This window comes from Amblyomma americanum, chromosome 4, assembly GCF_052857255.1.
Source record: "Amblyomma americanum isolate KBUSLIRL-KWMA chromosome 4, ASM5285725v1, whole genome shotgun sequence".
Taxonomy (NCBI): domain Eukaryota; kingdom Metazoa; phylum Arthropoda; class Arachnida; order Ixodida; family Ixodidae; genus Amblyomma; species Amblyomma americanum.
The window spans coordinates 218,771,886-218,791,979 of NC_135500.1; the positions used below are offsets into that span (position 1 = coordinate 218,771,886).

Genomic DNA, 20,094 nt, shown 5'->3' on the forward strand with positions numbered 1-20,094 from the left:
AGGGAAAAGGAAAATGGAATGAAAATTGGTTTTAAGGAAAGGAAATTACCCCTGTCTCACATATCTGGGTAGACACCCAAACAGCCTATAGGGGAAGGAAAATGAAAGTTGGTTTTAAGAAAAGGAAATAACACTTGTCTCACATAGTACCATTTCCTTTCCCCAAAAAAACCAATTTCTTTTCCAATTTGGCTTTCTGATATTATCTGCAGGGTTTGCACAGGGTCATTTTGAACCGATTTGGTTCCATATCTCCACATACAATGAGCAATACAGTTGTAAATATCACCAAAGCTATATTAAATATATACTGTCTTGTGTGCACGCCTTTAATGTCATTTCAAAAAGTTTTGACGCGTATCACACAGACACTTGTAAAACCGATGTGTTCAGATCTAGCTTGTTTCGGTCCAGAAAGCAAGATGTTTAACAAATAAAAAAATGCCTACTACTGTGTGTCTGTCAGTATGGTTATCTATGGGACCACAAATGTAGCCAGGGAGATGCAGCTTTTCACTTTCGACCAGGGCTAACCAGAGCTGAACCACCAGCAATTTTTGTTTGATCAAGTTTTCTATCTCCTTTGCAGTGTGAATTAACAAGATTCCTCTGTAAACATTTTATGGCGGCTTGGGTATTGGCGGCAAGTGCGAGCGAGGTCAGCATTTTCAGGCACTCTTTTACATTGGCTCTATAGGCCACGTCCTGCATGTGCCACAAAGAAGTCCAAATAATCAAGCATTTCTGAAAATTCAGGGGCCCGAACCAACTCTTATGTAAAAAAAAAACAATTTACCCAGCCTTCTTTTAATCAGACAAAAATGAGCCATGCTTGCAAAAAAAGAAAACTTTTTCTGCATGCCACTGGAAGTTCACTTATCTTGATGGTGAAATACTGTGCTGCCACAGTTCATAAAAGTTTCAGAGGGTAGACAAATGTAAGGCACGTCTACAACAGAACAAAGCAGATTCCACATGGCCATGCTATCAGCTAGTGCAAATAGCTACTGCAAGCTAGGCAGTCACTGATTGGCCCTATGTGAAGTACAGAACAAACATGCTTGCCTTGACAGACAATGGGCTTTCCTGAAGTGCAAATGTTTGCTGCCCTAGTACTATCTTCTAGCAAATATGCAGTCACAAAAGTAAGTAACACTAAGTACACAAGACAGCAGTGGCAACTAAGTAAATGCTTTTAAATCTGGCCAAGTTAACAGTGTTAATGCCTGTTCCCTCTAATCTCAGACGAGATAAAAAACAAGCCACTTCAGCAGCACAACTAGTTCTGGGAGGCCCATAAAGCTACACTTAACTGCTCCTCTATATTGGCTATGCAAAGCTGCCAAACAAGTAAATAAACTGATAAGAACAAGCATATAAGCCAAGAACAGGAAGAAAGATAAGCCACTAGGCTAACACACAAGACCACAAATTGGAACATTCCCCACCTTCTGAAACTGACAATGGTGTGAAAAGTATACAGGAGAATACGCCCCCCTCCGACAATTGACAATGGTCTGTTCCACACACAGTCCTTCTGAGAGATGCAACCACAAGACCCCGCCACAATTGCTCTCAGCTGAATAGCATTCCAACACTCAATATGGCTGCAACTGCTTATGTACCGCTCAGCCATGGGGCTCTAGAAAAACAGCCGCGAAGGTGCTCATGACTGTTGTCAGGTCTGTTTCTGCAAATGGCTCCACCTTGCATACTAAACAAAGACTGAGTAAAATGGTTGTCCAAACAAGCGTGTTAAGGATAAGCATGCAAAATATTTCTAGACAATGTGAGGCACCAGTGTGCAACTTACATGTCCCTTTTATTACACTCTGCATGCACGATCCTATGAAGTTCCTTGCAAAACTATGAAAACTAAACATTTTGACAGATTTGCCTGTCTGGTTGGGTTTGAAAACTTTACAATAAACTCTGACACATCTCCAACCAAAAAGCCTTTCGCATCACCGCTTTCCTTCTTCTGACCTCCTGCTCCCTGCCCTCCATTACAGTGTTCCAGAATACTGTACCTCCGTGCATACTTAAAGACGCTAGCTGCTGCCCCCAGTCACCCCTGAAGGAGGAGCCGAGCCGGCTCAGAAACATTAAGTTTTAAGTTAAAAGTTTTTGGTTGGAGATGTGTCAGTTTATTATAAGTGTTGCAAAATTATGTGTTCACAAATTAACACTTTTAATGTGCATGAATTAACCTGTGCCTGTGTTTTCATAAGACGAAGACATGTGGCAATTCTAATTATTGTGACCAAACATAGCACCCAGAATGCAAAATATTATACATAACTGAATTTTTAATGCAACCCATATCAACAAGATAAACTTCTGTCTAGTAGTAGTTTCTGGCTGTGTGCCTGTTTAACTGACGTACAGTTTTATTTGCACTTGTCACATGCTAATTTCTCGAAAACATTTTTTTGCTAAGCTTCGCAGCTGACAAATTTGGGTGGCATTACTTCTCAGTGAGGAAAAAAATAAACTGGTGAGTTTTTACTTGTAGAACTGATAAGCTCAGAGCCACAACTTATTTTTTTTTACAGAAACGAAGCATAAATACAGCAAGCAAGCAATCTACAGAGCACTACGTGAAGTAAAATAAGTGAGCACAAGAGACTTATTTTGTTGGAATTGGTTATATTTGAGAAAAATGCTAAGTGACACCAGCTTAGACTTTCAAGTAGAAAAACACTCCTAAGTACCCGTACATGGTTAGCCAGTATTGTCACATTTGCTTAGTCCATCATCACTGAAACAGTTAAACAGGTTCAAGCAAATTGTGCACATAAAACCAAACTGAGCTTATAAATGCAGCTCGTAAGTAATGAAACAGCATCTGGTAGTTTTGTGCTGCTTCCAGATGTGCTCTGCAACTGCTCATTCTGTGCGCAAGGTCATTGATTTGAGTGAATTGCATAACCCAATGCCGAGGACAGAAAAAAAATTTGGATGCAATGCATTAGTTCATGAGCAGCTTAGCTCCCACTTGTTGCAGCCAATGTGTCAACCCAGCAGTGGATACACATACGTAAGCCAGGAAAATTAGCAATTAAGCTTTCCAAGTAATTGTTATGAAAATAATTGCTGCTCTGACAGCAACTTATGTCACAGCAGGACAAAATCCCAGCTATTAAACTTAGTTAGCTAATGTGTACTTTGTTCTATATTTGTTTACATATGCTACTTCTCATTCTCAAGACAGACAACGTTAATATTTCTTGGATTATTCTCATCTTGTAATAACGGCTCTTCTGTCTGTGTGTTTTTGTGCACTGCAAAGATGAGTCAGTGTTACAAACGATCAACAAGCCCAGTTGTCTATGCATAATGAAATCCATAATTTCTGAATGTTCGAATAGTGAAAGTGCAAATCAAATAGCAAATGCTATTCGAAAACTATTCGAAGTTTTTACGGGAGTGAGTGTTCGCAGAGCCCTAGTTATAAGGTTAATAAATTTCCACTGGAAAGTTTTTGAGCGAAGACTCTATTAACATGTTTGCCATTTAATGCTATAAATGAGTTGTATAGGAAGATAAGATTAATGAGTTAGACAGGAAAAGCAGAATGGTGGGTCAAAAAATTTATATGCAGGAAACCAAAGTAATGTTCAACAGCCTTGGAAGGAAACAGCACTTTACAATTGCTAGCAAGGTGCTGGAAGTGATTGTGGCGACCTGCCCTGCAGCCCCCTGTATTTGCTTTCCTGCGAGGCACCGTGCAGCGGCAGTCTCACCTCGAGGATGAGCGCATTCCCTTGTCAGTTATATTAAATGGACTATGCAACGAATAAAAAGTCACTTGTAAATGTTTTCATTGCTTAGAAATGATGCTAAGAAGCATTCACACAAAGCATGAGTCTTCGGAAATGAGCCGGCAATTTATTATGAACTTTTAAAAACCGTGTTTTTCAAAAATAGCGGGCCGATTGGTGTACTCGTAGTGACCGATTTTGGAACTAAAATCGTGGAACAAAGACGTCACATTACCATGACGTCGCCAGGCCACCACACGCTCTCATTCGCTGGAGCCATGGCAGCCACGATGTCACGGGCACACTTCCGGTAGCCATGAAAATCGTCTGCTCGTGCCGCCGCGCGACCCTCCCGGGCAAGCGAGCCAGCTGGGCATTGCCTTCGCGCATATGGTTTCAATTTTCCTCTGCCGCCTCCTTCTGTCGGGAGTTCCGGAGCCACTCGCACGCCTCTTCGTGCGCACGCATAGGGCTCGATGCCCATCGCGGCCGTAAATGCGAGCAGTTGCACCTCGAGGTCCGGGTTTATTACTGCTAATTACCACAGATGACAAGCAAAGAAACCCGACGCGCGCCGCAATCCAGGAAGGAGAAGAGACCGGAGAGATGCCGCCACGCAGCCGACGCTGCTGCTGGGGGGCTAGGAGCGACAACCGGAAGTTGCAAAGCGAACGTCATCTGATGACGTATTCAAAGGCGGGGCGCAGTCCCACTTGTTTTCTTTATTTTTTTCTGGTGCTTCTCGTGTACGAGTTGAGGGGGGAGAGGAGGAGCGTAATTTTTAATCGTCTATATCTTCGCTGTTATTGATACTAGCTCAAAAATTCCTGCACTGGGGTAACGAGTGATCGAATGCCTATCTCTCGTCTGCTTTACGTAATCTCAATTTATTGAATAGTCCCTTAACTGGCAAGAGAGGGCGCCAGCATCGCTGCGCGGGAGACTGTCAAAGCCAGCGCGCGGGAGAGGGGGCATGGGGGGGGTCTTCGGTAGGGATCGTCGGCGTGAGCGGACGTGTCGCTCGCGGCTCCGCTCTTCGCCGGCGGGGCGAGGAAGCAACGGGGAGACCGTTCCCGTATATCGTCCCTTCCGGCCTTTGGAGTATTTATCCCTTGCCCTAGCGCGGGCGAACATTCGCTCGGAACCTTGCTGGTGAGTCAGACGACCTCGATTCATTAGCGTACCTTGTTGCTAGCTGGCGTTGTTTCTGTAGCAATAAATGTATTTTTGTGTCAGCCAATGTGTCGTTCCTTTGTTCCCTCAGAGCAAGGCCCGCCATGGTCGGCGAGCGCTCCGTAGCGTACGCGATCACGGGGTGGGGTCCGGGCGGCTTTGAACCGTGTCAGCCGCGATTAAGTGGGGAGAACGTACTTATCTCCCCAATTTAAACCCCACAGGTAAGGAAATATGTCTACTTAGGGAAGGTAGTGACCACAGATCCGGATCACGAGACATTACTAGAAGAATAAGAACGGGTGTTGTGTTGGGTTTAATGGCACATAAGCAACTAAGGCTATCATGCGCCAAGCTCAAGAATACGAATGGGGTGGATCACATTTGGCAGGTTCTCTCAGACCATGAATGGCAGTTTACCAAAATTCCTCAAGAAAAAAGTATACAACAGCTGTATCTTACCGATGCTCAATTATAGGGCAGAAATGTGGAGGCTAACGAAAAGGTTTCAGTTTAAGTTAAGGACAACGCAGCGAGCCATGGAAAGGAAAATGATACCTGTAACGTTAAGAGACAGAAAGAAAGGGCAGAGTGGGTCAGGGATCAAACGCGTGTTAAAAGACATCCTAGTCGAAATCAAGAGGAAGAAATGGGCTTGGGCAGGGCATGTAACGCAAAGGGAAGATAGCCGGTGGTCCTTCAGGGTAACGGAGCGGATTCCAAGAGAAGGCAAACGTAGCAGGGGGCGGCAGAAGGTTAGGTCCACAGCTGGCACAGGACAGGGTTAACTGGAGAAATATGGAAGAGGATTTTGCCCTGCAGTGGGCATAGCCAGACTGATAACAACGTCCAAGTAAAGTAGAGGGCGCTTAAGCATCTCTTTCAACCTGCATTGACAATTATGAAGCAAGATGTTAAAGCTTAAGCTCCACTGATAAATTTTTGTTTAACAGAAAAAAAGGACATAACTTCTAGGAAAATGCTCACAAAGACTATAGAACAAAAGGACAGGAGGTAAGATAAGAACAAAGTAGAGAATGGCAGACATCAGAAGTGTATCCGCACTTCACACAATAAGGGCTCATGAGATAAGCAGATACAAGAGATAAGATTTCCAGACTATGCACAGTCTAGTTTTAGATATAATTTTTCTCAACTATTGCACCTCTATCTTCCAAAATTTTTTCAGCACATTCTGAATGAAATGAATGAATTTATGCAACAAGTTTTTGTGAAACTAGGCACATGCAATACAAAACATATATTATCCAAAAGTTAATCAGTACTGAGTATGCATACCAAAATTTGGATACAGAGATGGGTTTATTAAAATGCAATGAACTGCGCTACATATCTTTTAAAGGTTTATAGTGCAAGCAAAAGAATAAGAAGAGACTACAAGTACAGAGGTAACTAGCCCTCCTAGTTAGCGTCTCCTAGGACTTGCAGTTTTTGCACAAGGTTATTTCTCTGATGAGATGGAGTTAGTGCCAGCTTTGCTTCTAAGCAAAGAATCTTCTGTCTCGACTGCAGCTGCTGAGGAAAGTTTGAAGCATTTCAAATCCTTGCACCTGCTTACATCCCACAATGCGCTGCAACTTTTTGATATGTGTCTACCAGTTTTTGTCACACCGATGCCTCTGTGTATAGACTGGGCACTGTGCAACAGCAGAATGATGGGTCATTAGGAACCGCTGCATTGACAGGGGACCCCACATGAGCGAAGAGGATGGAAGGCACAGATTGCATTCAGCTCCATTTCTGCTCATACTGCTGCATTTCACTGGACATGCTTCATCAAGCGATCTATCCAGGAAAGCTTGCCATCCACAATTTCTGTGGAAGGTGGGCAAGTGTGGGGGTGGATGCGGCAGGCAAAGCAATATTTGTTTTTACACTGTTCGACAGCTGATGACGCATATCTGCCCATCTCAGCTGCTGAAGTACACAGCTTGCATCTATCATTGTGTAGTGCTACAGCAACAACACAATTTAAGCAGCTTATTATTCACACAATGAGTGTCATAATGGATTAGTTTAACAATAGAAGTACAATATACTGCATGATAATAACTGCAGCCTTATGGTGCAATCTGTGATGAGGCAACCCCTGCTAATATACTGCAGAATTTACGACTACACTGACTCTGTGAAATGTACAATCAAATTAAAATTACGGTACAGAAATGCAACATCTTGAACTGCACAAAAATATGTAGCGGCTGTACTATGCGTTTTGCATACCGCCGTTCAGAATGTGTCAAGCAGTTTTTACTCCAGATAGTCGACTCGATAACTTGAACTCAAAAGGGACTGAAAATTTGTTCACATTATGCAGTGTTCGAAGAAGAGGAGCCTTTTTCATATTCATGGTGTTGAGGAGGCCAAAGTGCAAGTTCGAATTAACAGGAAGGTAGAATTAAGCAAGTTCGAAATAACGAGAATCCTTTGCACACCATGCAAGCTTTCACTTACGTTGATAAAAACTGCTTCAAACAACAACCAAGGTCGCAATCTCTACTTCGTGCTTTGCAGCATACCCGAGCGCAAGTAGCGTGATTGCACCGTCAAATGGGCAATAAGCGAACCACTTCCTCGGTGTTTTGCTACGCGATAAGGACCGGGGCGGCACGGTCCCGTTCTTTTATAGCACACCATATAGATCGCGCGCGGACAGCAGCTGCTGGATGCATGTGCTTACACTGGCTTCCACCTCTAGAGGTATCTGCACCAGCAGTTTGAAAATGCAGCTACTGCGCGGCCGGATGGATATGCCACGGTCTAGCTTTCATTATATGCGCGACGATCGGCAGCGACCACAGCCCGATTTTACGCTTCGCGAGAGAACTGTGTCAGCAATCGACTTGCAGAAATAGGGCCGCATTCAACGGTTATAGCAGGGGTATAAAGGCGAGGTCAAGTTACGTACTAAATTAACCAGGCAGGCAAGTCGAAAACTATTCGTTCAGGAGGACAGCAGAAGGTGCCTGAACAATCTAGAGAAGCAAATAATTATCGCCAAAAACATAACTACGAACATTTAGAAGAAGGTCCCCCTATTCTAAAACTCGCTGTTAACCTATAGAGCAATTTTAAGTATCATCGCCGAAAAGGGACCTAGAACGCGTAAACTGCCGGTACTGCACATTGTGCGCGTGTGCAGCATGTGATCGGCGTATCGCCAGACGTAGGTATTATCCGCAATCACAAAACGATGCAGTTGCTTAGCACTCTGCTCGGAGAAAAGCGCGATATGCGCAAGAAATGTCTTTTTTCTGCGCGTAGCGCGCAGACGGCACGCTAGCGTCCACCACTTACCGGGTCTGAGAGCCGAATGACACATCCAGACAGCACGCCCCCCGCGTCTTGTGCCACACCGGTTCTTGCACACGGCACGTAAGCACGTAAGCAGCGCATGGACATGGACCAACGTACAGTACTGCTGTGTTGCTTTCGCCCCTTTATCAGTTGAACGGTTTAAGCATTTCTTTGGTTTCTTGTTCGGGTAGCCCCGTCATCGTCGATCACACCTAATGTGTGCGGAAACACGTGTCGAACAGCTGCTTTCAAGGTCCGGTATCCAAGGTTGCGGTATCTTTGAAAAGTACACCTTCGCGGTAGCTTCGTGGGGTAAAACGCTGCTGCCACCGGCGGTCCGGCGCACTAGCCTTAGCGCTCCAATGTACAGCACTAACCTCATTGTTTAGTGTTTATTTAATGTTTTTTACAATAACACGTTAAATTTATACTTTTTACGGTTTCATATGAAATATAAATCAGTTCCGCACTTTCCGTGTCACTCAGAGCTGCTTAGGCCCATCGTGAGCCATCATCTCTCTGCTCTCTCTATTGGTTACGCACATTGCAGCAATGGCGGCAAATAAGGTAGGTAGTCTGTAAAATGCTTGCCAAAAGTTTGTGTTTACGTGTTCATCTGCCTCCGAATATTATAGACAGTCATGCGAGCGCAATGCTAGTTATAACAGAGTCCGAAGAGGTGTACCATATCCGCTTTATTTGTTTGTTGCCTCCAAATCACTGACGCGCGCTGTCTCCGTGCTTGCTTGTTGACAAACACACCATGCTTGCTTTTAAAAATGGCCGCTCCCGCCTTATTCGTGCATCGATAAAAAGCACGCCCGATACGTCGGCAGTTTATCAACTCGTATGATGACTCTGCTTGCCGACTGTGAAGCCTCATAGTGGTAAGCGGAACAAGAACCGCGCAGAAGCACCTGGAAGAAAACACTCGGTCGTCGTACGAACAATGCCTGTCGGCGGCACAGGTGTTAGCTCACAGATCGCTAAAATTAGGTGTTGTTGCGGCGTACTCGATTGTGGAGCGCCTTTTTGCTTTTGTTTTGCTTTGATGACATTTTTGTTCGGCAACCGCAACTGTTTGAAACCGGCAGGGTCTTGTTCTGTCTGTGACGAGCGTGCGCTCCCTGCATGTATGGGCTCCGTGCGCTGGTATGGTGGCGCCAGCAGCGACCACATCGCCAGCGCCGCCTCGTGGCACTCGCCGCGTTAACCGGACGCTCAGTCACGGCCGGTCTCTCGCAGGGAGAGCGCGCGCGCCCACTTCGAGACTGGCCGTGGTGGCCCTGCGCCTTCCTCCATGCCCGATGCGTTCGCGCCAGCCCGGCCGCATAGCAGACGCGCACTGACCGCGATGCCATTCTAAGTGAACGCCTTCTTCTCTGCGGATTTCAACGCATTGAAAGCCTTGACGCCACCACTGCTGCATTTCGTTTCAATTGCTTTCAAGTTGGGCTGATCACAAATTCCGAGCAGCCATGATTGTGTTGCAGTCCCGACGGCGCGGCAATATCTGGCAGCGCAGTTGAGCTTATTGAGATTAATTAAGTACCTTTACAGTTTGAGAAACAAGGCTCTGACCCAAATAATGAAATCAGCTATGTAATGTACATCCACTGTGACATCGACTATGAATGGTCGGCTAGAAGTGCCAAAAACGCAAACTTACTACACATATATATCAGATGATAGTGCTCTACATCCTGCAGGATCGACACTTCTTTACTTTGTGTATTCCTCTCAGAGAAGCATAGCTCTAAGCATACAAAAAGACGATGAATTTCTTGCTAAGTATCTTCCACAGGACTTTCATTTCAGGAATTTCACGAAGACACCAATTACATGAATTATTTTGGTCGTATTGCTCTTTTGGTAAATACTTAACTATAAAAAGGCCGCCGCGGTGGCTCAGTGGTTATGGTGCTCAGCTGCTGACCCAAATGACTCGTGTTGAATCCTGGTTGCGGTGGTCGCATTTCGGTGAAGGCAAAATTCTAGAGGCCCGCGTACTGCGCGATGTCAGTGCACGTTAAAGAACTCCAAGTGGTTGCAATTATCTGGAACCTCCTACTATGGCACCCCTTATATTCTTCGTTGCATTGGTACGATAAACCTAATTAAAATCAAAAGATTAATTCCCGAAATTAAGGGTTTAGTGATGCTGTGAAATCCAAGAAATATATATGTAGAGAGAAATTTGAACCACTCTCTATTTTTCTTTTTATTCGTCTAGAACAGGATTTGAGATCTCATAAATGCAACAAATAAAGATACAAAATTTTAAACCACTGAAGGAAATAAAATGATGCAAATAAATACACAAAAGCTTAGGTGAAACAATGTGAAAAACGACATAAGCACTCTCAGAAGTACGACGTCGCTCCCACTGCATACACACACGCACGAAAAAAAAAAACTAGAAACAAAATTGACACGCTGAACCACAGATGAGCATAACAAACGAAGACTTAAACTTCAGATGCTAGCTCCAAGAACTTCACCGTAGACCATTTCCTGTGACTGACTGAACGCATTCCTTCGCTCTACATATAGACATAAAGCAGCTCCTACCAATGATGTCACGTTCGAAACACCCCAGTCAATGTAAACCCTTTTCCAGTTCACTCTCATGAATTTAATTCCACAGTGCACTCATTTCCAGCATACCCTCTGTGCATGAGTTAGCATGCACGATGTCCAAGAAAAGCGTTTAAATATATTCGGTACCTTGACTGCAGTGTGTTTATAGCTGTTATGACATTAGGTAAACACGCAGTAGGTAGAGCACCCATAATTATCCAAGTTTGTTTTCGCCTTCGGACGAAACACCTCACCGCTCGCCTCGCTCACTGCAAACTGAACCAGAGAGCTGCGTTGGCTACGTCCGCCTTTCGCCACCGCTGTTAACCAGGTGGCGCCATTCGCGCGCGCCAAACTGCAGCGCACGGAGCCCATACACGGCGCGCGGATGTGCAGTGGCTTGCGACAGGTTGACTGTCTGTGAGCCGCTGCCAGCCGTGCAAGCAGTTAAAAATTGCGCCTATTTTTTACAGCTTATACGTTTGCGGAAAGCCCACTTATAACGAGAGGCAGATGTAACGAACGCTCGGTTATTACGAACGAGGGCGGTGCTGTCGTCAAAATATGTATGCCTTAGGATTCGATCCTGGCCGCGACGGCCGCATTTCGATGGAGGCAAAATACTAGAAGCCCATATACTGTGCGATATAGGAGGCGAATAAGGAGGCGTCGTAAAGCTGCCCCACAGTCGAAAAACTTGCGTTTCCAGCATGTGCGGAGACCGAAAAGCGTAAGCCCCTTGACATCACCGCGAAAAAATTTTCAACCCAAAAAAGCAATAATAAAGGCAGAATTCAAACTAGATAACCACCAGCCAGGCATGTGCTGGTGGCCTACATGACCAATCACCGTGCACGTGTGCCAGCTGGGCAAAGCGTCTATATTTAGAAGTGTGGTGGGTGCAAGACAGGAGCAGTGGCAAAAGTGAAGCTGCTGCAAGCGTTTGATTATCTACCAAGTGCAGCTGTTTGAGAAGTCTGAACGCCTTGCTGGCTCTCACACGTATGCGTCGCATACCCAATCAGCTCTCCACGTTTTGTGCGCTACTGCGAGCAGTAAGTGCAGCTGATGCATTCTTCGCATACATGTGCTGCGCTGTATTTATTGCTGCATGAGCCCAGGAACGACAGAGGACGCTGTCGGAAAACTGTCTGAGCAGATGCATGTAACACGTCATTGATGCACAGCTTATCGGATGTCGTTGAGAACGCCAACATTGCGGAGGCATGCTGTAACGAAGCCATGGTGTGCGAAGGGCAAGTACTCCCCGGCCGCCAGGAATTTGATTAATGAGGCCGACCTGCCACCAACTGCCGTGACCACCTCAACCGCAATTAGTGCTAAAGCAGACTGTTGGCAGCAAGGATCTCGACATGGAGAACATGACGTAGCTGGAGACCTTGGAAACCGCCTTGATAGGGTTTGCTTTGAAGAAATCGATGCGCATAACACGCTTTCTGAAGAAAGCAACGCCACTTTTGTCGTATTCTGTATTTTTTACTCTAATATGGGGAGTCCACTTACTACGAACTTCAGATACAATGAATGCCATCTGCGTGACCATCAGATTTGTTATAAGTGCGCTCGACTGTGCTTGCTTTTTTCAGGAAGCTGTTGCCATCATTCTGGATGTTGGCCCCCACATGAATCAAGGCCCTCCCAATGGTCCAACGGATCTCGAAGAGGCCAAGACCTGTGCCGAGCTCATGATCCAGCGAAGGGTAAGGACCAGCATCATCTTACTGTAAACAGAGCATCGGCTGCAAAAGTATGTTTAAAATTGTGCTGAATAAAACCTAGCTCAACAAAGAGCAAGGAATATAGTAAAGCAACATCACAAACTTTGTAAGAAGTATCATCGCTTGTAAACATATCTAAAAAAGGCAGAACTGCTCTTGAGTCTGTTAGTAAACCACAATATTGAGCTAAAGAGCTTTCTATTTCACTCTTAATGTTGTTACTATGCTTCGAATTATATCGTTTGCCTAGATGTGGCACTGGTGCTTGCTATTGAAACAACCTTGCCTCTATAGTTGATAGCTGGAAGAAAACTCGTCTGGTTGGGGACAATCATATTAAGGTGTGAAAAAGCAGATGCTGACCAAGAAATAAGAAAAAAGCAGCTGTTTTATCTCATTTTGTTCCTCTATTTCATGGTTGGCATCCACTTTTCCATATTGAGTAAGCTGGCCTGTGTTTTAAATTACGCCAAAATTTCTTCCCATTGGTGTTGGAAACATCAATGGAATAGAAGTTGTGGTCTCTTTAGAAAAGTTAGTGCCATCTTGTAGAGGATGCACAAACTGTGTGTATCATCTGCAACTCTCTTTTGTCAGGGGTATTGTACCAGAATCACGAAATGATGCCGGGCATTTATTTGGAGCCCGCAGTACGCGCTTTTAATGCTTTATTTAGGCATCTCTTTGAATGACTGTTAATTCTGGCAGTCCACGCATGCTATGCCTTCAAAGCCATTTGGCACAGGTGCTCAGAAATGAGAAAACCAACAATGCCTGTTTGGGAGGGAGGGTTTTATGATTGATTAAATAAACAAAGGGGAGAACAGTTCAATTTTACGTGCGGTGTCTTAGCTTATATATTGCCTTGACGGGGTTGTTACATTGTGAGTGGGGTGTGCGAACTTTCACCTGTACATACCTATCATTGTCATCGCTCACCTGTATTCTCAGGCTCGCGCGCTGAGTGCTGGGCTGTCCTGAAATAAGGACATTTGTTCAAGCGGTGACTCACAATGTTTTCAAATTATGAACTTGTCATTGCAATATGTATGCAAAAACACTCAGAAAACTTGACTATAATCATAAAAAAACTGCTTGACCATCGTATGGCTGCAATATTCTGCATGGTGTGGTAAACACACTGCCACTGGCACCATACCAACTTGGTGAATGAGCAGTGACAGAGGACCCATGTTCTGTGTTTCCAAGTTGACTTTTTTTTTAAAGAGTTTTTTTTTTTATGGTGAATCTAGTGCAGGCACATAATTTTTTTGTTCCTGGCATGCAGATCTTCTCAGACTCTAAAGATGAGGTTGCTGTGGTGATTTGCGGCAGCCAGCGCACCAACAACAGCCTGTCAAGTGATGATGAATACCAACACATTGATGTCTTGTGTGGTCTACAACCCGTCTCCTTTGATATGCTAGACAAGCTTTCTGATGTCAAAGCCACTCAGCATGTTTGTGACTGTATCCTTGGCAGTTGTTTTGGTTTGGAATTTGGGTGCAGGGCTTCACACAAGTAAAGTGCTGGCATGCCATGACAGCTTGCATGTGTGTAGTTGTGCTAATGCAACTTCTGCATTCACCTTACTATCAAGGAAGTGTGACTTCTTAGCTGGCCGTCATAAATTCGGGCACAGAATTCCGTGCACTGTACTGACTGACATTTGATGTTTCAGGAGCTGCCCCCATGTTGGGCACCAAAAAAATGGGGGGCGGGGCTTAGAATGTGCACAGTGGCTTTGATGACTTCATTGAGGAAGGATTACACAATGGCCACTGACAGGATATTGCTGAGCAGCAGTGTTAGTTTCCTTGACTGAACATGTTTCAAGTTGTTGATGCCATCGTAGTTGCACTGGATGTGATTGTAGACAAAACAAAGAACCTGAAGTGCGGCAGTCGACGAGTGGTGCTTTTGTCGAACCTGGGTGGGACCTTCAATGACAGCCAGCAAAACATCATTGCAGATGGGATGAAGAACTCTGACTTGTCCCTGACCATTGTGTGAGTGAACTGTTGAAAGTTTTTTTTATGTGTAGCGAAGCGCATTCCTGTGGTAATTGTGAGTTTTGATTATTCCATGACACTGCCGCGTATATTTGTACTGTCAAAGTTAATTTAACAGGACAGCTGTGCATGTTGTTCCTAGTTTTGATTCCATCGCTGCTGGGTTGAGAAGTGTAAACGGCGAGGACTTCAGTGCTGGAATATGATGTGTATGTGGCTACTTCGGCAGAAATGACTTCACATAGCATTTGCTGGTACAGACACATCCCTTCCTAATCTTTCTGTGGGTGCCTGCAAGTGTGAGGCAGTGGCTCAGATTGTGCAAGAAGTGACATCTGTGCAGCACTGCTGCTGTCTACTTAATACTATGCTACATAAGAGTAGGGTGCAAATTTGCACTCTCATAGGTACCACATTATATACTTGCATGCCATATTGCTTGTGCTAGGGGACACAGTTTGTACTTGTAGCAATACACTTCACTGATAATGTTTCAGTTTATGCTGGCAATATATGTGCCGCTCCTCGTCTACACTGTAGAATGGTTTTTAGCATGAAAGATTTAATCTTTTACCTTTCAAAGTGCATAAATATTTATTAGCAAATAAAGGCCAGCTGTACATTAAAGGAGTCAGCTTCTCCCAGGTTTATTTTGAGGTTGACTATGCTAGACCAAAGGTCAACACTTTTTTTATATGTCTCTTATCATTTTTGTATTTAACATGAAGAAAGTTGCATGTACATTTGTTGCAAGAAACTCCTTTCTTTAGTAAACTAATGAATGAGGGATAAATACATCATCTAAATTTATTGCTTCTTATGAACAGTGAACATATCCATACTGCTGCTTATGCGTTGCTGGCCAGTTTTTATTTTTGCTGAAGTTTTCCACGTAATGTATGTATAAGGTGACTAACAGAACCTTTGTAAATGGCTCGACAACTCATTTGTATTCTCGCACTTCTAAAGGGTCGACTGTTCTTGCCACCTTTTTTCAGCTGTCCTTTTGATGTCCAGAACATTGGGGATGATGCTGCAAAGCTTTCTCGAAGTCAGAAAAAGGCAGCTGAATACATTGGCAAGATTTTGGAGGCAGTCAGTGGCGATTCATACACATTCAGGTATGCCCAGAATATAGTGTGCCTTGCTTGTATTGAATGTGAACTGGGCAAGTTGTGAATGGTTCAGTGGTTCGTTAGTCATAATGGTGTAGCAGAACAGTGCAAAACACAAAGGAAAACCAAATATGATCTGGTATGAGCACTCAGTTTTACCTAATTTTGACGGAAACTCAAGGTACGCTTACAACTGCACTTCATGTCCACAGCATGATTTATTTTTAACCTTTACAGATTTTTATTTTAAGAACTGCAAGAGATATATTGGTGCAGTCTGTTGAGCTGGGTTTTACTGCAAGGCTGACATTATCTCTATCATATGGATCATTATGAAATGGTCAACTAAAATTAGCAAAAAAACTTTTTTAGTTTTGATTTTAGGGGGAAAGGTTATGTTGTGAAATTGATGGCCGCCAGTGTCAAAGGTGAGCTATGTTTCTAAAAATTTTAAAATTGGCCATGTGTTTCGAAGTATCAAATGCCTAGACATTTGAAAGCTTGTTCAGTTGGCTTTTCAGCACTGCATATGTATGAAATGGTGTCTTTTGCAATTCTTATGCATCAAATACAGGCGCAGTTGGTGTTTTTGATGATGTAGAAGAATTTAACTTGATTTCGGTGACGATACCACATACAGCTATGCCATTTTATAATTAAGTAATGCAGGAAAGCCAACTCAACAAGCTTTCAGATGCGTATTTTTGACGTTTGATAATTTGGACCACACTGCCGATTAAGAAGTTTTAAAAACAGACTCACCTTTGATATTGACAGCCATAAATTTTGCAATAAAACCTTGCCCTATAAGATCAAAAATATAGTTAGTTTATTAGCCAATTTAAGTCAATAAATTATCTAGTTATTGATCCTCATTAGGTACATAATGGCCACCTTGCTGTTAAATCCAGCTCCACAGACTGCACCAACATATTTCTCACAGTTTTAAAATACAAAACCGTAAAAGTTAAAAAAATATTGCCCTTTATAGTTAGATGACAATGACAAGTGCAAGAATACCTCCGTAATATATTTTGTCATCGAAATATTAAGCTGGGAGTGAGTGCTTTTTTTTTTTTTTTGCGTGGTGCAGTTAAAACCTGGTTCTTGTATCACATGTCTACACATGTTCTTTGTGTCTCATTATATTTTATTTGTGTGATACATTGTTTGGCACTAGACCCAACAGCATGTTCTCTTGTACTGGAGCTCAACTAAGTTGAAGTGATGCAGTCACCCATCTTTGTGCTGTCTGATATGTTAGTAAGCTAGCAAAAGGCTTTTGTTGTTTATGGCTAATTATGGAAAGTTGTTCATGAAAGGCTGCCGTTGTGTTTTTTCTATAATATGTGCAAGTTTTCCTGCAAAATGCTGTGGGAAGTTGCATTCGCATTCTTGCTTGCTTTGTACTGCTAAAAAGACCAAAGTTGTGAAATGGAGTGTTTGTTTGATTGTTTCTTTTTTCTGATACTTTATGTTTCCTCGGTTTGCCCTCGAGGCTTCTCTTTTCCTTTGCCTTAATTTGATATTAGCCTATGCAATGCTGGTACAGCACTCATAAACCCTCAAGGGGACGCGGGTTTTGGAGGTCTTGGAGGCAGGTTTTGGTATAGAGCGATGAAATTTGGCACGGTCATTGGAAAGTGCACTAAGTGAATAAATACAAATTTTCGCTCATATATCCTCAGTAGTTCTGACATTATAAATTTTTATCTGCTCCATCTTTATACCAAACTTTCAGAAAGCTGGGCGTGACAACAGCACACGGTAGGAGCCTAGAGTTGTTCTGAAATTTTAGTTAAAGGAGTGGTTCATGCAATGACATTCTCCACTTATTTTTACCAACCTGAGGGTTTCTCTACGCAGAAGATTATATATGTGCTTGTATAATGCACTCATTACCATCATGTCAAAATAGTAGCATTGAAAAGATGAGAAGGTAATTCAGAAATATAGGAATGTCACTGCACAAAGAATTTATCAAGGAACACAATGCAATAACCCGTGCGAAAATCCATGGAACCATTGTCATTCTATGCTTTCTGCAAGCAGGGCAGTCAAGTCAAAAAACACTTTTGAGAAGACTGGCATTTTCACGGCGATCTCGGCCAGATTTTGTGACCGTAGGTCACAAAAATTATTTTTTCAAGTCTCTTGGCTGTTTTTGGGGAATATCTTTTGGGATATACAGTTAAACCTGGATGTAACTAATCTCCATATAGCGAATCAATATTACGAAGTTTTGTCAATTCCCCAATGCCGCCCCCATTGAAGTGCGTGTATTCGAGACCTCCATGTAACGAGGTTGTTGCGGCAGTTGACCTTGATATAACGAGCTGGCTGCGCCATCTATATGCTAGCTAGTGCTGAGTTACTTGAAAATTTGGCAGAACAACCTGAAAGTTTTGTGATGATAAAGCGTGAACTGACTTGAGAGGAACGCCGATCGCAACGAGCGACCGTAGTTTATACAATGCGCCATGCTCCAGTGCCATCGGCGCACCTCCTCTGCTTTCGCTTTTTGAACGTCATACCACGTGGCTTTACATCAGTCCATTCTCAAAAGCAGCGAAAAATAATAGGCCATAGCAAAAAAAAAAAGAAACGACACCTGCAGTGCGCGTCCATCGCCACCGCGCGGTTGCTCGCATGATTCTGGCGCCGATAGCTCTCGCACATCAGGAGCGGGGATGGCGGAGAGCACTAGCGACGCCAGGTGAGGAGTCCATTTCCTGGGCAGCAGCGAGGGGAAAACAGAGAGGGAACATGCGTGTAGAAGCACATGCCCCTGCGGTCGGCGGTGCGGCCGCGCGCGTTCTCTAGCTCAGTTGCGGCGCCCCCGCCTCCTCCATCCTCCTCACATTACTCATAGCCGCAGCCGCAGTTGCGCTATCAGCACAGTTGCGAAACATTTCTTCCCATTTATGACTTCGAGTAATGCTGTTTTCTTTAAACATTTGCAAGGTGATTTCACCTACATTTATTTCTTATTTTGGTTTCCGTCCTGCAGTGTCCTTTTGGTTCTTCTCGCAAAAACTGCAAGTATAATGAAAACCTGGATGTAATGCAAAATCTCTAACTTTTTTTCAGTTTTGTTATAACCAGGTTTAACTGCAGTTAGAAAGACCTTGTAACTGTAAAATCTGGTGTTTGCTAAAATTTATAAAATTCAATTTCTTTTTCTGGATTTTCGTGATTTGAAAGCAATGTGCCCCTTCCTTATTAAGTCATGTTTTCTAACAGTGCTGTTTGTTCTTATTGATTCCTTGGACTTCAGCCAGGCTATGCCTGCTCTGATGTCATACGAGAAGAAGCGCACCCGTCCAACACCTTGGAATGCCAATCTGGAAGTAGGGCCTGACATCTCCATACCAATCTCTTCATATATCAAAGTAAGCCGGCACATTGGTGAAATTTTTGTTCTGCCAGTCACGAACAAGTCTTGAAGCAAAATGAAAAAAAAATGCATTTGTCGGAGCAGTAGCATTATTCAGTTCATGCATTTTCACATCCATACATGGTGGTTCTCTGCTAAAGAAATTTGTGTAAAAGTGTGTTTTGGTGATGCCATGTGGAATTCCAGACATGCACCATGTTTTTGAAGAACACTCTTGCACAGCACTAACCTTTTGGTGCATTCTCTTCTTAAGCTTGATGTCACCGTTTTTCAATGCCACAAGAGCATAACGTGTTGAAAAGGTATCCAACCTTCCTATTTGGCCATTCCAGAAAAAATTTGGCTGCCTAGGGCAATGTTTACATATTCCTAATCAACGTTCTGTCTTTGGAAGCATACATGCTATGCCCAGCATTCCTCTCAGTTTCTGAAGCGAATGCCCATCAACTGCTTCTTATATTGTCATTTTACCTTATTGATAGCATGAAATTGCTTGCTTCCGAATGAACTTGGAATTTTAGTATAAGCGGGAAAGGCATGAAGACATAGCCCTGTAGGAAGACAGGTAGACTTGATGATGCCATGTTTCGCCAAAAAACCCTGCACAAAATTTGATGAATGGGTAGGTGCATTATTGTTATGAAGAGGCTAGTCGTTGGATCTCTATGACTGATTTTTTCTTCTAATGGCATCCCTAAGGTAGTCTGGCTTGAAGAAATGCACTAATTTTGGGCAGCACCTTCATGATCACAGAAAAACATCAGGAATACCTTTGCATTGCCCTGACCTCGCTGTGCCTTCTTTTGATGTGGCAAGCTTGGTGGCTTCCACAGTCTGGACTGCCCATTTATATCTGATTTGTAGCTGAGTTGATTTGTGCCCTGCAGTGGATGTAGTCAGGATGATAATGATGATGATGATCCTTATCACATATCCTCCTGTGATATTCCGCACAAAACCTCACTGAAAATTAGGAGCTTCCCAGTCCTGTGCATC

General features: G+C 43.6%; 2 protein-coding genes across 2 annotated transcripts in view; one reads left to right on the top strand and one right to left on the bottom strand.

The window, feature by feature from the left end:
- The window catches only part of Cndp2 (Cytosolic non-specific dipeptidase 2), a 31,508-nt gene extending 23,168 nt beyond the window's left edge, over nucleotides 1–8,340 (bottom strand). Inside the window, exon 1 of the mRNA XM_077663448.1 lies at nucleotides 8,256–8,340. The gene's annotated coding sequence lies outside the window, so the exon portion shown is untranslated. The remainder of the gene's footprint in view (nucleotides 1–8,255) is intronic.
- Nucleotides 8,341–8,579: 239 nt separating this feature from the next.
- The window catches only part of Ku80 (X-ray repair cross-complementing protein 5 Ku80), a 47,627-nt gene continuing 36,112 nt past the window's right edge, over nucleotides 8,580–20,094 (top strand). The window contains exons 1-6 of the mRNA XM_077663446.1: nucleotides 8,580–8,822; nucleotides 12,443–12,556; nucleotides 13,863–14,043; nucleotides 14,412–14,583; nucleotides 15,585–15,707; nucleotides 18,979–19,093. Coding sequence (XP_077519572.1) covers nucleotides 8,808–8,822; nucleotides 12,443–12,556; nucleotides 13,863–14,043; nucleotides 14,412–14,583; nucleotides 15,585–15,707; nucleotides 18,979–19,093 — 720 coding nt within the window. The 5' untranslated portion in view covers nucleotides 8,580–8,807. The remainder of the gene's footprint in view (nucleotides 8,823–12,442; nucleotides 12,557–13,862; nucleotides 14,044–14,411; nucleotides 14,584–15,584; nucleotides 15,708–18,978; nucleotides 19,094–20,094) is intronic.